General features: G+C 58.7%; 8 protein-coding genes across 9 annotated transcripts; 4 read left to right on the top strand and 4 right to left on the bottom strand.

Annotated features, from left to right (window-relative positions):
* Positions 1-535: 535 nt before the first annotated feature.
* SDRG_01669 (hypothetical protein) lies at positions 536-1737 on the top strand. The gene has a single exon (XM_008607204.1). It carries the CDS (start codon positions 565-567, stop codon positions 1708-1710), a length of 1146 nt encoding a protein of 381 aa, XP_008605426.1. The 5' UTR covers positions 536-564; the 3' UTR covers positions 1711-1737.
* Positions 1634-3406, bottom strand: SDRG_01668 (hypothetical protein). The gene is made up of 4 exons (XM_008607203.1): positions 2559-3406; positions 2220-2508; positions 2046-2163; positions 1634-1994 (listed from the first exon to the last, which is right to left on the bottom strand). The coding sequence occupies exons 1-4, from the start codon at positions 3346-3348 to the stop codon at positions 1782-1784; spliced, it is 1410 nt and encodes a 469-aa protein (XP_008605425.1). The 5' UTR covers positions 3349-3406; the 3' UTR covers positions 1634-1781.
* Positions 3407-4058: 652 nt separating this feature from the next.
* Positions 4059-6796, bottom strand: SDRG_01667 (hypothetical protein). The gene is made up of 8 exons (XM_008607202.1): positions 6691-6796; positions 6467-6644; positions 6273-6418; positions 6178-6224; positions 5993-6132; positions 5775-5942; positions 5454-5726; positions 4059-5412 (listed from the first exon to the last, which is right to left on the bottom strand). Exons 1-8 carry the CDS (start codon positions 6781-6783, stop codon positions 4160-4162), a joined length of 2298 nt encoding a protein of 765 aa, XP_008605424.1. The 5' UTR covers positions 6784-6796; the 3' UTR covers positions 4059-4159.
* Positions 6797-7035: 239 nt separating this feature from the next.
* On the bottom strand, positions 7036-8444 carry SDRG_01666 (hypothetical protein). The gene has a single exon (XM_008607201.1). The coding sequence runs from the start codon at positions 8307-8309 to the stop codon at positions 7146-7148; it is 1164 nt and encodes a 387-aa protein (XP_008605423.1). The 5' UTR covers positions 8310-8444; the 3' UTR covers positions 7036-7145.
* Positions 8445-8855: 411 nt separating this feature from the next.
* On the top strand, positions 8856-9569 carry SDRG_01665 (hypothetical protein). Its single transcript, XM_008607200.1, has one exon. It carries the CDS (start codon positions 8942-8944, stop codon positions 9542-9544), a length of 603 nt encoding a protein of 200 aa, XP_008605422.1. The 5' UTR covers positions 8856-8941; the 3' UTR covers positions 9545-9569.
* A 331-nt stretch (positions 9570-9900) lies between these two features.
* Positions 9901-11962, top strand: SDRG_01664 (hypothetical protein). The gene is made up of 4 exons (XM_008607199.1): positions 9901-10947; positions 11001-11504; positions 11552-11669; positions 11717-11962. Exons 1-4 carry the CDS (start codon positions 9940-9942, stop codon positions 11911-11913), a joined length of 1827 nt encoding a protein of 608 aa, XP_008605421.1. The 5' UTR covers positions 9901-9939; the 3' UTR covers positions 11914-11962.
* A 145-nt stretch (positions 11963-12107) lies between these two features.
* Positions 12108-14310, bottom strand: SDRG_01663 (the record flags this gene model as incomplete). 2 transcript variants are annotated; one of them, XM_008607197.1, is made up of 8 exons in its annotated part: positions 12108-12201; positions 12247-12322; positions 12366-12445; positions 12491-12599; positions 12646-12743; positions 12788-13195; positions 13242-13393; positions 13836-14310. In XM_008607197.1, the coding sequence occupies 8 exons, from the start codon at positions 14308-14310 to the stop codon at positions 12154-12156; spliced, it is 1446 nt and encodes a 481-aa protein (XP_008605419.1). In that variant the 3' UTR covers positions 12108-12153. The 2 variants fall into 2 exon arrangements, with proteins under 2 accessions (XP_008605419.1, XP_008605420.1); XM_008607198.1 differs by having other exon boundaries at positions 12247-12445.
* A 265-nt stretch (positions 14311-14575) lies between these two features.
* On the top strand, positions 14576-19109 carry SDRG_01662 (hypothetical protein). The gene is made up of 14 exons (XM_008607196.1): positions 14576-14894; positions 14941-15099; positions 15147-15335; positions 15386-15493; positions 15542-15580; positions 15626-15838; positions 15887-16345; positions 16400-16547; positions 16596-16676; positions 16730-17552; positions 17606-18182; positions 18226-18507; positions 18554-18713; positions 18761-19109. The coding sequence occupies exons 1-14, from the start codon at positions 14589-14591 to the stop codon at positions 19042-19044; spliced, it is 3828 nt and encodes a 1275-aa protein (XP_008605418.1). The 5' UTR covers positions 14576-14588; the 3' UTR covers positions 19045-19109.
* Positions 19110-19472: the final 363 nt, after the last annotated feature.

The following is a 19472-nucleotide window of genomic DNA, read 5'->3' as shown; positions in this document are numbered from 1 at the left end:
CTTTACTGCGCCATCCTATATCGCACTCACTGCGTCAACATGCTTCAACTCGCACGGAGATTGCGACCGACGCGCTTCTGCAAGTCGCTGACAAATAAATCTTGAAGATTCTTACCAACGTTAGTAGATGAACTCTCTCCATTGCATTCCTTGACTCGTGCCCAAGAAATAAGAATGCACTATCCCATGGTGCTGTCCACAATCACATGCGAGATCCTTTCGCCCTGTAGTTTCTCGTCTTGGGCTCGATGGCGGGCGAGCGGAAGTCCACCGACCCTTCAAGAGTGCATCATTTAAACATTAAATAAAGCAGGTATCGTTATCATGTACTCTCTTCCTGCCATCTCCGTGCACTGTAGATATAGGTCGCCACCGCAGTCCGTCGCCGTGTAGAAATGCGCAGCCTCGCCTCTTGGAGCCAATGTAATGCTCGGCCTCGATAGTAGATCTTATTGGACGGCAATTTCTCTTGAAGTTTATAAGGTCAAGTTTGCACCTCTGCGATGTTCTTGTATCGAGGCTCGATTTTGGGCAGTCACAATCAAGGAAGAGACAGCAAGCAGCATGTCGACGTCGTACTCGGCGTCGTCCAAGCTCAGCGCGATCGAGCTCGCGCAGGCTGGCGACTGGAAGGCCCTCGAGATGAAGATCGAGATGGACCCGGATCACGCCATGGAGACGGACCTCCAGGGCAACCTGCCGCTGCACTGGGCCTGCTGCGACCCGGCGATCCCGCTTGTCGTGCTCGAGAAGCTCGTGTACGCGTACCCGGACGCGCTCTGGGTCCGCAGCCACGAGAAGCACCTCCCGCTCGAGCTTGCTTTGGCCGACGACCACACGCTACCCGATTCACATGTTGAGTTTCTCCAGATCTACTCGCCCATGCCCGAGAGCGAGCCGACGGACGACCTCATTGCCAGCATGTACCCGTACAACACAATGAGCCAGGAGAATATCCAACGCGCGTTCCTTGGTCGCAGCACGAGCTTTGTGGGTGAGCACGCGATCGCTGACGACTTTAGTGACAACCTCCCGGAACTCATGAGCAAGCTCCAGCGGCTCCTCGGCTCCATGGAAGCGCACTCGCACATCTACAGCGAGCTCAACAGCGGGCGCCTCTGCTTCCAGCAGTTTCCGAGCGAGACCGAGGCCTCGGACGACTTTGACAACGTGGATTTGCGCGGCTCGGGGTGCGACTATTATGTCATCTGGAAGCGCGGCGAGCTTGGCATTCGGCTCAAGCAATCGACAACGCAGGCCAAGACGGGCGGCTGTCGCATCGAGCGCATTACGCAAGGGAAGGGCGTTGCGACTGGCATCATGATGGCACGCCTCGGCGACCTCTTGGTCTCGGTCAACAACGAGACTGTCGAGAAGAGCCCATTCAGCCGCATCGTGCAACTCATCCAGCAAGCGCCCAAGCCCGTGCAGCTGGGGTTCCGCACGCCGACCAAGCTCGACGACGACGTCAAGCGGCTCGAGGCAGATCGTCGCACGTCATCCGAGTGGACGCGCGCTAGTACGCTCGGCATGCCACCGTCGTCACTGAGCAGCGGGTTCGAGCCCGTGAGCAATGACCGGTCGCTGGACGAGTGGAGCGAGACGCAGGCTTCTGTGCACAACGAAGCCCTCATGCTGCTGACCGACACGCTTGCGCGCTGCGAGCTGCTCCGAGACGAGGTTGCGGCGCAGCAGGACGAGCGCCATTAAATAATAGGACTATCTATCACCCGCCGCTACGCTATCCGAGGATCTCATCTACTACACATCGACACACAAGGTTACATTTTGGACTGGCGCACGTCGTCGAGCGGCGCCCAGGGCTTTTGCTCGCGCCGCTGGTTCCAGTTCAAGTTGACCTTGACCGACTCGAACCAGTCTTCATTCTCGTTGAGGCGGCACACGGACGGCAGCGGGTACGACGACACGCGCACGTACAGCGCGTCGCCCTTCCCCAGTCGCAGCCGCGTCTTGCCGTCAAACGACACGTTGACCTATGTTCATCCCGCAGATGAGTCGTCAAGGACCGTCCTGACACGCCGTACGCTGGAGGTGCGCGCTGTGAAAGGAAGTACGATCTTGAGCGTTGCGCTGTCGTGGAAGAGAAGCGGCCGGAACGAGAGCGAGTGCGGGCAGATCGGTGTCAGCAGCATGCACGGCACACTATTGGACAAGTTGTCGTCAGTTGGCAAGACACCATTTTCAAGCGTTGGTCGGACCTGGGATGGGTCATGCTCCCGCCGGCCGAGAGCGAGTAGGCGGTCGAGCCAGTGGGCGACGCAATGATGATGCCATCGGCGCTGATCTTGGTGAGTTCGACGCCGTCGCAGAAGCAGTCGAGGTCGACCATGGCAGACGACGGGCCGCGGTCGATCACGACTTCGTTCAAAGCATGAATCGGCATCTGGACCTCTTCGACGACGCCGGGCTTGGCACGCAAGACGGTACACTGCAGGCGCTGTCGCAGCGAGAGATAGAACCCGCCCCGGATCAAGTGCTTGAGGTGCTCTACGCGCAAATCACGAGGTGTGAGATGTTGAAACGCCATGGTTATAGACCTTCGCGCTGGGAAATGTCAAAGGGCGTGAGGAAGCCGAGCGACCCCATCGCAAACGAAATCACGGGCGGGACGCTCATGTGGAAGAGCGACGAGACCCAGAGCACGGTGCCATCGCCGCCCAGCGAGACGACAAAGTCGATTTCGTTTTGCTTGAGAAGCCAGTCGTATGTCGTCATCCACGTGTGCGCTTGCGGGAGATCCTTGGCGACCGCTGCGTGCACGACAGGCTCGAGGAAGACGCGCATGCCCTTCTCATGCATGAGCCATTTGGCGACCGCGAGCATGGTCTCGGTAATGGCGGCGTCGTTGGGCTTTTTCACGAGGAGCACGGTCGTTGGCGGCGTGTCCCACATCATTTGCACGTTGTTCTTGGCGCGGTGCTGCGTGCGAATGTTGCGGTGCTGCGCCGTAAAGACTTCGCACTCTTCGTCGCTGCACTGGAGAAGCCGGAACGGCGCGCGCTTGTCCCAGCCTGGCACACCGTCGTCCTTCTCGAGGTCGCTGAGGCTCTCGTCGCTGCCACGCGAGATCGTGTCGGCAATCACGCGCAGCTCCGAGTTGGAGCGCGGGCGCCGAATCGAGTTGTGAAAGTCGTCGTCGATGCCAGAGCTTTTCCGGAACCAATATTCCTTCTCGTCCCGGGCTTCCTTGAGCTGGTTCTCAAGCTCTAGCACGCGCTTCTGCAGCGCGGCCATCGGCGACGTCGGCAGCATGTGCTGGTTCTTCTCGCGCTCGACAAAAGCGAGCACGCGCTGGAGGCTCTCGGCGGCTTGGCGGATGTCGTCCATGGGTGGAACGGCCACGGAACGAATTCGCGAGTGCTGCCACTGCAAGCTTGCGACGGAAGCTCCCAATTCTGTCTCAAATGATGGGTGAAATATCATGTGTATCTCAACTCGACCATTACACATCCGTGCGAACTCGCGACTTGGCGCTGACGACGGACAATGACGCTGTGCACCCATGCGTATCCATCGCGTCGATTTCGTCGGGCGTCACTGGCGTGGCACGCCCTCGTGGTTATCCCACAACCTGTGAAATATTTGATATTTGAAATGTTGAAATGTGAAAATGCAATCGGGAAATATGAGCTTGCGTCTCGACCGACGAGACACAAAGAAGACCCGATGGCACGAGGCAGTGATGCAAAGAGGCTTGACGCAGGATAGATACGTCGTCCGTGGGCGTTTTCGAGAAGGTCCGTCCGCCCGGCGATTTGGGCAAATACGGGGAAGTGCATCGACCTACGCCAGCGCATACGATTGGTGGCTTTCTGAACTTTGCGCTCGCATGCAGCCAATCAACAGCCCAACAAATTTGAACCTTCGCCGGTGTACGGAGGCGCGTCCGGACATTACGCGAGCGTTCGATCGTGTCGGTCGAGGAACATCGCACGCGGATCTTCAGGAATCTGACTCGAATCTCTCCGTTTCGCGCCTCATCACAGCCCCTATCATCAGCTCGTTGTTGCTCTCGGCTCGTTTGTCCACCAACGACTACCAAGAAACAGCAACCTCGATTCAGTGCATGGTGGAACGAAGCGTCCAGTTGTTGGTCGCCGATGACGCGATCTGTTCATGTCCATCGAGTCGCGTCAGTTTACGGCACATGGCTGTCGGCGGCAGCCCCGAGGACAGCAGCGCGTTGGTGTCGGTGGCGGGCCAGCGCGCCACGCCATTGTTTCTGCACCGTGACGACAGCGTACAGATGCTCCGTTTCAATGCTCGCGAGCACCTTGTCGAGGCATGCGATGTGCCACACCTCGAGCTGCTTGGTGTAATACCCTATTGCAATCGCGCAGGCCGTCGCGGCCTCGGGCGTCGCATAGCTGAATGTACGCAACGTCGTTGGGATCCCGGATTGGGGCACAAACTCGAGCAGGCACGCGCGTTTCGTCGTGTCCCAGAGCTTGACGCTGCGGTCCATCCCGAGCGTACACAGGACAAAGTTGCCAATGTACTGCATGTGCTCGATCGGGCCAAAGTGGCCCCGCGTGTGCCAATTCCGGTGCCGCGTCTCCACATTGAAGACGCTAAGAAAGCCGTGTTGCACGCCCTGCTCGCCGATCGCGAGCTCGTAGCCGTAGGCGGGCATCGCTAGCGCCGAAACGCGGTACCGCGTCCGAATCGTGGTTTTTGCATACGTCGAGGCGAGTACTTTGAAAAGGTCCACCGACGCCACGTGCTCGTACGCAGCGGCCACATACGGCAGCGCGGCACTGGTCGCGACCGCCTTGATGCGCGCTTTGCCGGGAGCCGCAATCACGTACGTAGCTAAGAGGAGCGGCAATAGCACCTCGTCTTGATTCGTTTGCCCGAGACGGTACAGCTGCAGGCTGCTGGCTTTGTCGGACAACAGCAACCACGTCTTGTTGGCAAAGAAGGACACGCATGCCATCTTGGCGAGCGACGTCGCGTGGCGTTCGGTGCGGACGACGTGCACGACCGATGTCACGCTGGCGCGCCGGTTGGCTGCGCGCTTGAACGATGCCGCTTTTTGATCGGCGACGACGCTCATGCGCCGTGCCGACGGCACTTCCTTGAGCAGGGCTGGCGATGGCTCGAGGACTGGAGTTGGCGGCGGTGGCAGCCGAATTTGTGTGCGCCACACATGGAGCGAACCGTTGGCGAGTCCGAGTAAAAGCGTGTCGCGATCGCTTGCGAGCACGAGACTCTTGTCGCTGCAAGACGGTGCATTCTCGGTCGGTACGACCGCCAGCGTCGTTTTGTGCCGAAACTCGACACCTCGCGCCGCCAAGACGACCAAGTACTCGGTCGTCGCCTCGTCCACGCACACGTCGTGCGGAATACACGGTACCGTTGCGCGGCGGAGTAGCGTTGGCTGGAGCTGGGCTACGCGGAGCATTTAGAATGGACGAGGCTGGTTCACGTACCGATCGCGAGCGTGCAGATGTCACTCACCATACAGCCGTCGTCGTTGGTGCAAATGCACGCATATTGCCCGCACATGGCTTTGGTGAAGAACGAGATGCGAAGGAACGCGCTTCGCGAGCCGCGCATGCCTGGGGTGTCGTCTGGCAGCGGTATGCCGTTGAAGGTCCACTGATACATCTCGGTGCGCGAAGCGACGATGCTCAAGAAGGCCTGGCGGCCCGATACGAGCAGCATCTCGCGAGGGGGTTGCCGAACAATGATGGGCTCATAGACTAGATGTCCACAGAATATAGACAATAGTTTCCAACTGAGACATGTACTCTGGTTGGGGTCGAGGCCGCGCGCCGCTTTTTTAGCTCGCTTGAGCGCCATGTCGCGGCGCTCTTGTGCGAGCGCCTCGAGCTTTTTGGCGTCGGCCACACGCTGCGCTTCGGCTTCGATCGCTTCGTTCGCAGCGTCGACTTCTTCTTGGCGAATGCGCGCGTCGTCTACATGTGTACTAGCAACGATTCTGCAGAAAGGATGACGCCAGTATTACCGAGCTCAAACGTATTGAAGGGCGAGAAGAGATGGCGCAGCTGAACGACACCGTCGTGGAGAGCATCGTCGCCGCCGCAGTGCTCTTGCATCGCGCGAATGCTCTTGAGAACGCCTTCGAGTGAGTTGGCAAACCCATACCTACGCGCATGTAGTCGTCTCCTTCATGCAGACGCGGATCGCAACTGCGCAATGACGGCGCCAACAATGCTCAGGGCAAGTGGAATATACGTCTATAAAAGATGTTCGGAACCCGATATTCGACAGAGTACAGCGATTACCTGGACGACGAGAAGGAGCTGGTTCCGCGCTAGTGCTGGGTGCTTAGCCTTGAACGGCAAGACGCGACTACCTTGTACTTTGGCGTTGGCCAAGAGACTTTTGTTGTGGGGAAGCTCAAAGGCCGCAAGTATTTCCCGCAGCATTTCTAGGTGCCGCATGAATTCTTTCGTTGGAGATGGCATTTAGGACGGACCGTTCGCAGCGTCCTTGGAGAGGCGCTCGAGCTCGCTGATCTTGTCGCAAGGTCGTGGTCGGTAGTAGACGTTGGCTGTCGTCGTCCGGCACATGCGACAGTACACGTGCTGCTGCGCGACAAGGAGAATCGTTTGCCTGCTGTGGCAAACCGTGCATTCGTGGTCGTAGTTGCGAGCCTACGTGCCAAGTGTACGGAGATAGCAGCCGACAGGGTTGCCGTACGTGCGCGTCGAGCATCTTCTCGGCCCATGCTACGTCGCGCAGGAGCGCGTCTTTCAGCGGGCGGGGATCCACTGGCTCCTCGCTGTCGCCCATCGGTCGCGTTGCCTTTTCTACCGTTTCATTGTTGATATCTTGAAAGATATCCGTCCCACAGCCGCAGTACAAGTCGATGGAAATGCCCAGAAAACTGAGGCCCGTCTCTCGTTGCCCAAAGCCAGCAGCTTTGAGCCTCTACTACGCTTCGACACCTTTGTTCGTGCAGCCGGGCAACGGAGCAGCATTGAAGAACCCATGATGATCCGACAAAGTTGGAGCTTGTGGGAGTGACCCGACAAATTACCATCATTGCTGCTGAGAAAGTACAGTAGGGCTGTAGTTTAGATTATGAAAGTACCAGTGGACATTATTGACTAGTGAAAATTACGTATTAGCAAATAGAGACAGCATGACGATATCTAGAGCACTGGCGTCTCGGCGTTGTGCTGGATCTCCATCGGGCACCCGTCCTTGAAGCTGTTTTGCTTGCGGACCTTTTTGACAATGAGCACGGCCAAGGCGACGGCCGCAACCGCAGCGACAGTCCCGCCAGCGATAAAGTAACCGGTGTAATCACCCGGCGACAGATCCGTCGATGCGGCAACCGCCATCTTGACTGTTGTGGACGAGTTGCTTGGCGACGCCGTTGGCACGCCCCCCGGGAGCATGCACCCCCACACACCGTCCTTCATTTGCTCGCACACGGCATCGACCGTCAAGATGCACTGGCCGTTCGAGTAGCTCGGAATGCCGCCGACGCAGTCTTGGCCAGCCACGTCGCCCTTCTTGGGGCAGTTCTTACCCGCAGGGTAGTCGTGCGCGCCGACACAAATCGGGCCTGGGATGCAGTAGGTTGCATCGCCCATCACACTGATCTTGACGCAGTCCGTGTTGGGCGGGCTCGTCGGAATGCTTCCATTCGACGGGCGAGGTGTGGGGTGGGACGACGGGCTTGGGGACGGCTCATCGGTTGGGTCATCAGAGGGGTCCTCTGAGGGGTCTTCCGTGGGGTCCTCAGAGGGGTCTTCCGTGGGGTTGCTGCTGGGCGATGGTTTGGGCGAAGGAGCCGGAGACGGCTTGGGAGACGGTGTCGGGGACGGAGCCGGCGACGGGTTAGGCGATGGCACAGGCGAGGGGTACGGCGATGGGTTGGGTGATGGCGCAGACGTCGGCGAGGTCGGGCACTTGAGCGCCGCTAGCTGCGCCGAGGAGAATGTGTTTTTATGACCTGGCGACGTGGCCGAACTCGAGTGGGGCGTCGAGCCTTGCGTCCACTTGCAGCACGGGTCCCCGAGCTCTTCGCCATTCGTGGCGCCGTCGCCATCGGAATCCAATTGGCACAGCACTGGCGACCACGTGCTCCCACCCGAGCTAAAGTCGAGACCGAACTGGTTGTTGGCGCCACCGCCTTTGACGTTGGTGTGGCCAATCGCGGCGACACCCGGCACTTTGTCGCCGTTGGGCAGAAGCGCCGCAAACTTGGCGTAGCCGTCGACAATGACCGTGGTGGCGGCGAGGGCCGCAGCGATCGTCGGCAGCGTGCGGGACACCATGGCAGTTGTAAAGTGAGACCTCTGCCGCATTGCGCGCGAACCGTGTCTTGCCAATTCGAACGCATCGAATGTGCCACCTGGTTATGCGCTTCAGTCTGGTGGCCGACTTTGGACGCTATTCCAGGCACTTTTGGCTACACTAGGACCGAAAACAGGACTTTGCCGATTCACACGGCACCAAGGAACGTTCGTCGACGCCAGGGACAACGTTTGTAATGCGCGCTGCCTTGACCAAAAGGGCAAGGGCAATCTCCGACAGCACTGTTGAGGCCAACGACTGGCAGCGTCAGGCAGAACAAGAACCTGCAGAGCAGAACCTGCCGACGTTGTTCGATGGGATCGGGCCCCAAGTATCTCATTCTACTCGGTGTACAAGCCTGCCTGTCTAGTGGTTGCATGGGCGAGTTTTCCTAATATACGTGAGCACGGAAACAGTATGTGCGAATGGAGCTGCTGATGGAGCGTCGTTGCGAACCAGGCGGTGCTCAAGCGGTAGTAGCGGCTTGGCGTTGACCATGGCGTTGGCACGCAATCAAGACGCTGCACCAACCGTGGGCAGTTGACGACGCCATTGGCCGATGTTAACCGGTAGGACGGTGCTAATTTTATAGCGTTTGCCACGTCATGGTCGACGGAGAAGATACTTGTCATCATCTCGCTACATGAACACGTCGTCCGTTGCGCGGTATATCGCTGCGGTGCTGTCGTATTTTCGGTGGGCTATCGCCGCAGCCGTCGCTTGGGTCTTGAGCGCGCGCCACGCGGCCAATGCCGCCGAGACCCCCGACCACTGTGTTGCCCGTGTATCGCTGCTCCAAAGCAATGGCGTCGGTCGCTCGTCCGATTCGATTGTTGTGGACGAGATCGACGACTCGGAAGATACGCTGGCCGGGAATCAGGAGGAAGACGTTCTGGAATTGGCCCCACGTTCCATCCACGACCACTGCGTCGTGCCTGTCAAGGAAGCAAGCGACGACCGGAAGAGCGTCGAAGACCCAGCGATGACACCCGAGACCAGCGATGACGTCTTGCAGTACATTGAAAGCTACATGACGTGGCTCAACACGCGCCGAGCGTCGATCAAACCACTCCCATCGGCTCCGAACGATGAATTCCTTGCGTGGTTGAGCCAGAACGAGGAAGCCGAGATGACGTCCTCGAGCAACCAAGAGGAACATCTTAGCGACGTGCCGCTCGAGCCCAAGCAAGCCCCAAAGCCAAGCTACCGCGTGTTTCGACGCTTGTATATTCGCTCGAAATATTAACAAATCACATTGCATATGTATCGCATTTGTACAATACGTCCTCCGTTGAACGGCAAGCAATATTACATGTATTGGCATCAGTGTGAAGTGCCATCCATAACTTGACGTCCGCCGTGGCTAGGGCTACCATGGTACTGACCGGAGGGACTAAGATCTTGATTGTCCCGAGCTATCTTATGCGGTGTGCGTGCTGGGAATACAGAATATATGGGACGAGGCGCACAAGGGCCAAGTGACCAAAACCCCGACTGCTTGGATCACTCCGGATTTCAGCACAAGACCGATGACCTCTCACATTGCATATTGTATACTATCAAAAGTGGAAGAGTCGAATTCGAGAATGAAGGTCGTGTCATGGCCAGCCAACCTCATCAACAAACAACCTCTGCGCAAGGATGTCGACGAGCCGTGTCTTGGATGTGCTCTTGGACCACGGGCTGTACCTGCTCATCAACGCCTTCAACGACGGCCTCGCCTTCAAGCACTGGCGCAGCGCCGACCACGCGGCGTACAACGGCCATCTCTACATCCTCCAGACGCGCATGCAGGAAGGGCTCGAGCTCGCGTGCACGACGAATGCGATGGATTGGGCTGCGTGCAATGGTCACATGGAGCTGCTCAAGTGGCTTCACAACAACCACGACCGCGGCTGTACGTACCGCGCGATGGACTGGGCCGCCAACCACGGTCGCCTCGAGATCGTCCAGTGGCTCCATGAACAGCGCGACGAGGGCTGCAGTCCGAGTGCCATCGACAACGCCGCGTCCGGTGGTCACCTAGAGACGGTCGCGTGGCTCCTCGCGAACCGAAGTGAAGGCTGCACGATCCATGCGATGGATAGTGCGGCGCGCCACGGGCAGTTGGCCATGCTCGAGTACCTCCATCAACACACGGAGAACGGGTGGACCGACATGGCAATGAACTGGGCCGCCGAGTACGGCCACCTTCCTGTCGTGCAATGGCTTCATATGCACGCACCCGAGAACAAGTTGCGCCTCGCGTCTGCCGCCGCGTCTGCCGCCGCCTCCGAGAAGACCAAGGTGCTCGACGACCTCTTTGGCGGCGACGAAGAGTACGAGCCCTTTGACGATGCCTTTGTCACTGACATGCCGCAAATCCCCGACCTCGAATTCATTGACGAAGAGTCGTTTGACCGCTCCCACCTTGAAAACGACGTGCTCGAGTCCGACTTGGAGCTGCGGCCGCTCGACCTCGCCGCGTCCCACGGCCACCTGGACGTGGTCGTGTGGCTGTCCGAGATGGGGTATCCGTGCACGACGTACGCCATGGATAAGGCCATCGGCAACGGTCATTTTGACGTCTTCCAGTGGCTCGAGGCCCACCGCTCCGAGGGCTGCACGACGTGGGCGATGGACTTGGCCGCCGAGGCGGGTCGTCTCGAGGTAACGCAGCCCACGCGTCTCGTCCTCCTATCTTATCTTTGATTCGTATCTAGCTCGTCGAGTACCTCCAAAGGCACCGTCGCGAAGGCTGCAGCTCCGACGCCATGGACCACGCCGCGCGTCGCGGTCACTTGGACGTTGTCCAATTTTTGCACTTTGAGCGCGCCGAAGGCTGCACAACGCTCGCGATTGACGGTGCGGCGGAGAATGGCCACTTGGATGTGGTGCAGTTTCTACATACGCACCGGACCGAAGGGTGCTCGACCGAGGCCACCGACAAGGCAGCGGCCAACGGACACTTGGACGTGGTCCACTGGCTCCACTTTCACATGGGCGCGCCGTGCACGACGTATGCAATGGACGCGGCGGCAGAGCAAGGCCATTTGGCCGTGGTGCGCTGGCTGCATGAAAACCGACCGGAAGGCTGTACGACGGAAGCGATGGACTCGGCGGCGATGAAAGGTCATTTGGAGGTCGTTCAATGGCTCCACGAACAGCGGCACGAGGGCTGCACGACCCACGCCATGGACGGTGCCGCTGAAAACGGCCATCTCGAGGTACGATCGCTTCTTTTGAAGTGGGCAGTGTATCAAGTTGATACTAGGTCGTGGAGTGGCTGCACTGGAATCGCATCGAAGGCTGTACAACCAACGCCATGGACAAGGCCGCGCGCAACGGCCACTTGGAAGTGGTTCAGTTCCTGCACGCGCATCGCAGCGAAGGTACGGCTATGCAATGTCAGAGAGTGTGGCAAATGCCGTCGAATTAGGGTGTACGCACCATGCGATTGACCGCGCCGCCGGCAACGGGTACCTCGCGACGTGCATGTGGCTCGTCGAGAACCGCAGCGAAGGCTTCACCGAAGCCGCGCTTGAGCAAGCCGACGAGTACGGCTACGGCAACGTCGTGCAGTACCTCTTGTCGCTCGACGATCATGCCGACGACGACGAGAGTGGAGACGAATAGAGATACATGCGCAGTGACATTCAATATAGCGAAAAGCAACGTCTTAATATGTCTGGCATCGCATCCGCAAGGCCGCATCTATGGTTGATTCAACGGCCCCCATCGTAGCACAGACAGCGGTGTTTGGGGCTAAACGTATAACTTGCCGCTATCTGCAGAGGGTCTCAGTCGCAAATGAAAGCATCATCTTCGTTGACAAGAAGGCGAGTTAACCATTTAAGCAGTGTACGTTGGAAGCGGCTACGACGCTCGGATGGCAAGCATTTGTTGGATGTTTTCGATTTGGGTCTATCAAATGATGAGTTTGCTGATGAATGGTGCAGGCAAGTCGACTCGATGAAGACCAAGGAGACGAGCAAGTTCCAGGTCCGAGAGTCCGTCCATGTTGCCGCCCGTGAGCTCCTGAATGCTACGCACTACGTTCGACAATGAAACCCATTTTGGGTGCATACGTGGCCTCTTTGGCTTGGAGCTGCAGTACATGCGCCCGCTCGAGCCTCCGGCGCTCATGCACCCTGGCAACTGCAAACTCCTACCATAGCTTGTACCGCGTTGGTGGAGGTGGCACGATTTGTACCAGGCAAGTAAAGAGCCACGCAGAGAGAATACACGCCACATACGCCATTGCAATATCCTTCCAGGCCACGAGTCGTCCATGCAAGCTCACGTCGGCGCCCCTGGAGCACCTATGTCATATTTGTCCCAGAGCCAATCAGAACACTAGCGTCCTACCAGGTCGCATTCACCGCGACGGAGACTTGCGCGATAAGAGGTGATGCTGCCACGACGAGTGCCATCGCGAGGCTGTAGCAGACGAGGATACCGCCAAGCTACACCCAGCGTTTGTAACCAAAACAAATGCGCAAGTACGGACCAAAAGCACACGCCAGCTCCACGAGAAGCGCGGCGCCTCGGCCAAGAAGGCAGACCCTTTCTGCATCGCCCCGATCAAGCTCACAGTAGAGTGGACTGTCAAGGCACCCTTCACAAACGAGTCATATAAAGTAGAGCCCATCTCGTCCAAAGGATATCTGGAGGCGACGAAGAAGAGGCGCCGGGCTTCGTTGACGGTCGTGCCAAGTGCGCATATGGCAGCAACATCGTGGGCGCTCACAACGTACCAGAGACCTGCACCGCCAAGGAGCCCTTGCACAAGTACATAAATGATCTGCTCCGCCGCCTTCAAATTCGCAACTGCCGTCTCGAAGAGCGCATGGGGATCGGCACTCTCGTGTTTGTCGTTCGTCTCGTCGTCGTTGTCATCACGGGGTAAAAGCCGGGCCTAATCGAGTCCAATCAACATGCATTGAGAAAGGATCAGCGTCTACCAGATCGTCGTTGGCCTCGAAGCGGTGCCCGTGGGAACGTCGAAGTGGGAGAAACATGCCAGTGGTCAGTCCTTCGACAAAGATGCGCACGGGGCCGCTGCTTTCGAGCACGCGTGCGCTGCCGTCCAGGAGATCGACGGCGAGGTACGGGCCTGGCCGAGGCATTGGCATTGGTGTTGCGTCATTCTCAATGTCGGACACTGCAATGTGAAGCGGGGTCGATGCAGAATGTAACTTTTTCGCTGGAGTTGCCGTTCAACCGACGACAGTGTTGGTATGAACACGTACCGTCACTGGTCGGTCGCGGCTGCAATCGACGTGGTCGCTGGTGGGTCGGTAGAACACTACTGTGCTCTGTGGCGGCGATGTCGGCCGGTGTATCGATAATCGGTGACTCGGTGGGTAACAGCGGAGTGCTATCCGAGGGCCCCTTCACCTCAGGCTCAGGCTCGCCACGCGGCAGTTCGAGATCGCCACTCGAGACCATGTTAGGAATGGTGTCTGGTGCGAGCGCCACGTCATCGCTTGCCTCTGCTGCGTCCGACGCAGGGAGCCCCTCCGACACAGAGGGATTGGGTACAGGAGCCTTTACACCGGCGACGACGTCGGGCAGCGACTCGTCTGGGCTGGTTCTGGTTGCAAGTTCGGTCGTGGATGGCAACGGAACACTGTCTGCTGCTTTTTCGGAGCTTGGGTTCTCGGACGCGAGGGATTCAACGCTTGACGACGCCGCAGGGTCGACCGACTTGGCCTCCGCCGCCGCTGGCGTCAACGGCACGGGTTTCCCTGCCTTGACGCTCTTTGCTGCCTTTTTCCTTTTCTTCTTGGCGGGGCTCTCGGACGAAGCCACTGGTTTGGGCTCGGCCGACGCATGCAGTGGATCCAGGATGACGGTCTCGCCTTCGTTGGGGGTGCGTGGCGCGTCGGCTGTCGCTGCACGTAGGCTATCGGCTGCTGCTGCCTTGGGCTCCTTTGCCTTGGGTTTTGCCACGGCTGTTTTTTTGGGCGCACGCTTCTTCAGTGGGGGCGTCTCGGTCGCCTGCGCGCTGGGTGGCGCGTCCCCGTCCATAGGCCTGCAACTGCTATACGATGTCGATACCACCGTGCCAAGTCATCCCCTTCCACACTCAATATTTCTAACTGGTTCAAAAATCATTTACCAGACTGTGAGAATTTGTAGACACTAATACCCTGTGATAATGCATATTGAAAGCCCTTGACGCGCCAGCCGTTTCGCGCTTACTTGGTGTTTGTAAACCGTCCCAGAGTGCGAAAATAGCGAAAAATAATAAAAATATTAAAGAAAAATAATGATGATGGCATAAAACCCATCTGTTGCCAACGAGGATGGAGGCGTCGTCGACCTGCGCGACCCGCGTCGTGGTCCGCGTGCGCCCGATGAGCGAGAAGGAGCGGGCGAGCGGCCAGAGCCCCGTCGTGGCGCTCAAGGGCAGCTCTGTCCAGCTGCGCGCCGGCCGCCACGACAACCCGCTCGCCGAGCTGCTGCCGCCGCGCGTGTTCCAGTTTGACCGGTGCTTTGGCGACGCGCCCGAGAAGGAGGCTGTCCAAGCCGCCATCTTTCGCGAGGTGGGCATGGATCTCATTGAGAATGCGTTCAACGGCTTCAATTGCAGCGTCTTCGCCTATGGCCAGGTACATACACGTGGCTCGTCGTGGCGTGACTGCATGGGTCCTGTAGACGGGCAGTGGCAAGACGTACACCATGGTCGGCGACAAGTCGGAGCACGGCAAAGGCTTGATCCCGCGCATTTGCGAAGCGCTCTTTGAGCAGATCGAAGCGCGACGCACGAAAGAGGCGGAGAACAACACGACCGAAAAGACCATCTACTCGGTCCAGGTACGACGCGTGGCAGCATGCAACGACGACAACGCGATCTCTGGCAGGTCAACTATTGCGAGATTTACAAAGAAAAGGTCAAGGACCTCTTGGACGACACTCGTGCTCGCTCGCAGCCGACGTCACCGACCTCGTACGCGGAATCGGACGCCCGACCGCTCAAGATCCGCGAGCACCCGGTGCACGGTCCGTTTGTTGAAGGCCTCACGATACGCTCGGTGGGCTCGTACGCCGAGGTTTGCGCAGTCGACTCGTGAGAACTGTTGTTGCTCATGCTTCCTCGTAGATCCAAGACGAACTGCTCGTGGGCCAGAAGCTGCGCACTGTGGCCGCGACGCTCATGAACCCGACGTCATCGCGGTCGCATGCGATCTTTACGATCCTGTTTACCCAAGTACGTTGCCCATAAATGTGTAGTCGAACTCAATCGCTGCCGCTGTAGACGCGGGTGGACCCGATCACGCTCTGTGGTCACGACAAGGTTGCTGTTTTGCTTGAAATGGGGTTTTCTAATCGCTGGCTGTAGACATCCAAGATCTGCCTCGTGGACTTGGCGGGCTCCGAGCGCAGCGACACGTCCGGGACGTCCGGGGAGCGATTGAAAGAAGCATCGATGATCAACCGCAGTCTCTCGACGCTCGGGCGCGTCATTTCGTCTCTGAGCTCGAACGAGCGCATTCCGTACCGCGACAGCACGCTCACGTGGCTTTTGAAAGAGTCTCTTGGTGGCAACGCCAAGGTGCGTCGCTATGTGACACTATAGCCAAGCTCATGCACCACAACGCAGACGACGATGCTAGCGATGGTGAGCCCGTCCTCCGACAACTACGAAGAGACGCTGAGCACGTTACGGTACGCCGAGTCGGCCAAGAAGATCATCAACCGTGTCGTTGTCAACGAAGACAAGAACGCGGCGATTATTCGCCAGCTCCGGCAAGAGATTGCAGACCTTCGTGCGCAGCTCGAGAAGCTGCCGCGTCGCCGCAGCTCCGAGGCGAGTGCGGGCCTCTTTGCGTCGCTTGCCGAGCGCGAAGGCATGTTGTTGCAGCTCCAAAAGTCCCTCCATGATACGCAAAAGATCGTGCTGCAAGGCCAACACCCGAGCTTGATCAACCTCCAAGAAGACCTCGCAGAGAACGAACCGTTGGCGTGCACGCTCTTTCCTGGATTGACGTTGCTCGGGAGCGAGCCACCAACGACGCCCGAGGCGTGGCAGGAGGCCGCACCGGCGTTTCTCGGCCGCAGCGTACGTGTCCATTGCTGAGTTAACCCAACTGCACGTATAAATCTTATCGCGTAGAGCCCGGAGGACGCGACGACGTGGCCGATTTCACCGTTGAAATTGGAAGTCGACGCCAACCAACTCCTTCCACTACACGCCAAGCTGCTCAACGACAATGGTTTCCTGACGATCGAGCCGCACCCCTCGGCCGACGTCTTTGTCAACGGTAGCTTCCCTGTGTTGCACGCTGTTGCTCACAGTGTGGGCATTCTAGGGGACCGCATCTCGAGCTTTACGCCGCTCAAGCACCGCGATCGTGTGCACTTTGGCCGCGCCCACGAGTACCGCATTCATGGTACGCACACAGCGTGGCGCAGGCGATATCATGTGCTGACGCTGCATGCGTAGTGCCCCTGGAAGCGGTCTTTCGGCGTAGCCCGCGCTCGCCCGAGAAGGACAACCAGATCGACTTGAGCGGCCCAGAAGAATGTATCGAGGTCGACGAGACCCACGAAGAAGAGAAAGAGGAGGACGACGTCGAAGCGCCAGCAGAGTCGGGCGAAGCGCCTGTCGACGAGCTCCTGACGCTGCAGCTGCAAGCGGCACGCGTCAACCAGCTGTGCGATGAGCTGAATTTAGCATATCGCTTGGACGTCGAGACCGCGAATGTCGTTCGACTCACCACGTCGGATGGCAAGCCCACCGAGGTGACGTGGGATGCCGCCACGTTTGATGCGAGAACCAAGCTGCTCGAGCAACGCGCCCTCGGCGACACGTCGATCACCGACGCAAGCCTCTTTGTCGGTCTTGTGGCGGCGCCGCTTGAAAGCAAGCCGATGGCGCTGCCGCTCCCGAAGGAGGTCGCCATCGAGAAGCCCGATCCGTTCGCCGAGCCTCGGTCAGCGTCCGGCGTCCGGCTCTTGGGCCACGCGCGGGTCTTTCTCGGGTACGGTGTCTCGAGAGGCCTCACGAGCGCGCACACCAAGATGCTCAAGGGCATGGCACGGTCGATTGCCGTGTACAACTCGGACGGCGTCCACGTCGCTTCGATTGCGATCGACCTGCTTTATGAACTCAGCAAAAGCAATGTGTCGAGCGGTCTTTTGAAAACGGCTGCGACGACGACGCTCGACATCAAGGTCCACCTCCAAGCCATTACGTTTGTGTCGGGTGTCGTGGCTTCGGATGGCGTCTACGCGACCTATCGGCTGTGGAACCAGCCCGGCAGCAGGTACTACACGTGCACTGCTGGCAACACTCGGAACGAACTCTACAAATGCGTAGCTCGTCGCCGAAAGCGATGCGGACAGGGTCGGGTGTCTTTAACCTGGACCATGCGTTCACGACTCAAGTCGACTGCCCCGACGGCAAAGCTCTCGAAGACGTACTTTCCTCGGCCAACGTCCTCCTTGACGTGTGGGGCTGGGGCGACATGGTGCCCATTTCGCTCACTGACAAGACCATGTACATTGCCCGACTGCACCAGTCGGTCCTTGACGCAATGCCCGACGAAGCGGCTACGGAAGCACTCACGAAACCTCGCCGCCGCCGCACCGTTCCTATCGCGGCCAAACTCGACGTGTTCATCTCGATCGACGTCGAAGAGCGCAGTGCCGACGGCATCTACGAGCCTGTGATGGTCAAAGAAGACGGGACGCTGCGGCTCAAGCAAGGCCAGGCGCGCCGTATCGTTGTCCGGGCCGTGCAAGCTGACCACCAGCACTTTTGCCTCCTTGGCATTCCCCACGTGCGCATCTGCAGCGAACGCACGCGGACCAAAGCGCCGCGCACCGAGTACGCTGCGGCGTCTGCTCTGGGCTCGGCCACGCTCGGCGGCTTCTTTCACAAATACGGCGCCGAGGTCTTGCCGTCCGGTTGGCGCCAGTCTGACGATCGACACGTAGGATGCGAGTCTGTCCCCTGGCGCCATGGACGACGCCAGTCAATGGCAAGCTCTCGACTTTCGGAGCCCGTCGCAGATTGATCCCGAGGCACGCACCGTGTCGTGCGTCATGAAGTGGGACGCTAATGCCGCCGAGCGTCACTGCCACCGAGGCGAGAGGCGTATCTTCCGCGTCGCCGTCGCGCTTGAAACGCAGATCTCGGAGGCGTCGGTGATTGTCGCCAAGAGCGTCACGACCAAGATCTGTGCGTCGGCGACGTCACTCAAGCAGCTCCAGCGTCAGGTGGCGCCAACGACATATCTATTGGTAGGTTCTCATGATTGCGTAGATGCAGACGGCGTGGTGGGCTCGCGAAAGCTTTAGCCGATCGCACCGCCTCGGCAAGTGGTTTGCCATTGAAGTTGTCAAGCCCGTCGCATCCCCGCGCGACGACGCGCCAGTCGCCAAAGCGCATCTCGCCGAGCGCCTCTTGGACCATTATGGCAAAGGTACATGAATGCCATCGGCATCGTACCGCAACGCCCGTCGTGGCTAGGCATGCAAAAACTGGACGTCGCATTCGATCTGGAGCGGTTCCGCCAGCAGTTTCTTGCCGAGACCGAGTCCTTGACCATGTCCGAGGTCGACGCAACGCCAACTAACGTGTGTGCGACCAAGTCCACGTCGAGCCATGTCGTCCAGCAGATTCGCGGCGAGCTCTTTGTCGAGCGCCGCAACACGCCCGGGCTCCTCGTGCATTTGACTTCGGGCACGCTTGTCGATACGACTGAGGCGACGGCGTACAGCCCCAACGTTGCTCACGTAGTGACGCAAACGTAAAGCCTGTTATAGATGTATGGTACCTCCATAATGTACGTCGGCAGCTATGCCCTATCGACTCCGAATTGAGCCTTATACACGAGCTTTCTAAGCCCGCAAACCTTGGAGAATGTGCTAGTGGCTCGTCGTCGGTTGGTGATGATAAATGGTGATACAACGGCCTGCTATGCATTGACTGTTGTGCGCGTGCAGTCGAACCAAGCGTCATCCCTGATATTAACGATACGTCAGGGACGCCCACGGCCCAAGGTTATGTCAGGGGGTACATTACGTGAGTTACCTGTTTTGGCTATACAACGAAACTGAGGCCTTCGTCGCGCTGAGGCATGACTAGGTGGTACAATGTTGTATGTTAGTTGGACCTGGACGAGGTCCTCAGCTTGATGGCGCGGGATCGACCGCGGTAGCCATGGCGCTGAAAATGCAGT

This window comes from Saprolegnia diclina, assembly GCF_000281045.1.
Source record: "Saprolegnia diclina VS20 unplaced genomic scaffold supercont1.3, whole genome shotgun sequence".
NCBI classification, from domain to species: Eukaryota; Oomycota; class Saprolegniomycetes; order Saprolegniales; family Saprolegniaceae; genus Saprolegnia; species Saprolegnia diclina.
Note: the sequence above shows the minus strand (reverse complement) of the source record. Positions and strands in the feature narration are given on the sequence as shown.

Excerpts from the sequence above, each read along its gene's own strand:
- SDRG_01662 (XM_008607196.1), top strand. The coding sequence starts at position 14,589 with ATGGAGGCGTCGTCGACCTGCGCGACCCGCGTCGTGGTCCGCGTGCGC. Across the intron at positions 18,183-18,225 it reads TTCACAAATACGGCGCCGAG|GATGCGAGTCTGTCCCCTGG; the intron begins GTCTTGCCGTCC and ends ATCGACACGTAG. Across the intron at positions 18,714-18,760 it reads CTTGGACCATTATGGCAAAG|GCATGCAAAAACTGGACGTC; the intron begins GTACATGAATGC and ends CGTCGTGGCTAG.
- SDRG_01667 (XM_008607202.1), bottom strand. The coding sequence starts at position 6,783 with ATGGGCGACAGCGAGGAGCCAGTGGATCCCCGCCCGCTGAAAGACGCG. Across the intron at positions 6,419-6,466 it reads CTCCAAGGACGCTGCGAACG|AAATGCTGCGGGAAATACTT; the intron begins GTCCGTCCTAAA and ends TGCGGCACCTAG. Across the intron at positions 5,413-5,453 it reads CATCTGCACGCTCGCGATCG|CCCAGCTCCAGCCAACGCTA; the intron begins GTACGTGAACCA and ends TGCTCCGCGTAG.
- SDRG_01669 (XM_008607204.1), top strand. The coding sequence starts at position 565 with ATGTCGACGTCGTACTCGGCGTCGTCCAAGCTCAGCGCGATCGAGCTC.
- SDRG_01665 (XM_008607200.1), top strand. The coding sequence starts at position 8,942 with ATGAACACGTCGTCCGTTGCGCGGTATATCGCTGCGGTGCTGTCGTAT.
- SDRG_01668 (XM_008607203.1), bottom strand. The coding sequence starts at position 3,348 with ATGGACGACATCCGCCAAGCCGCCGAGAGCCTCCAGCGCGTGCTCGCT. Across the intron at positions 2,509-2,558 it reads TGACATTTCCCAGCGCGAAG|AGCACCTCAAGCACTTGATC; the intron begins GTCTATAACCAT and ends ATTTGCGCGTAG. Across the intron at positions 1,995-2,045 it reads TCACAGCGCGCACCTCCAGC|GTCAACGTGTCGTTTGACGG; the intron begins GTACGGCGTGTC and ends GGATGAACATAG.
- SDRG_01664 (XM_008607199.1), top strand. The coding sequence starts at position 9,940 with ATGTCGACGAGCCGTGTCTTGGATGTGCTCTTGGACCACGGGCTGTAC. Across the intron at positions 10,948-11,000 it reads CCGAGGCGGGTCGTCTCGAG|CTCGTCGAGTACCTCCAAAG; the intron begins GTAACGCAGCCC and ends ATTCGTATCTAG. Across the intron at positions 11,505-11,551 it reads CTGAAAACGGCCATCTCGAG|GTCGTGGAGTGGCTGCACTG; the intron begins GTACGATCGCTT and ends AGTTGATACTAG.
- SDRG_01666 (XM_008607201.1), bottom strand. The coding sequence starts at position 8,309 with ATGCGGCAGAGGTCTCACTTTACAACTGCCATGGTGTCCCGCACGCTG.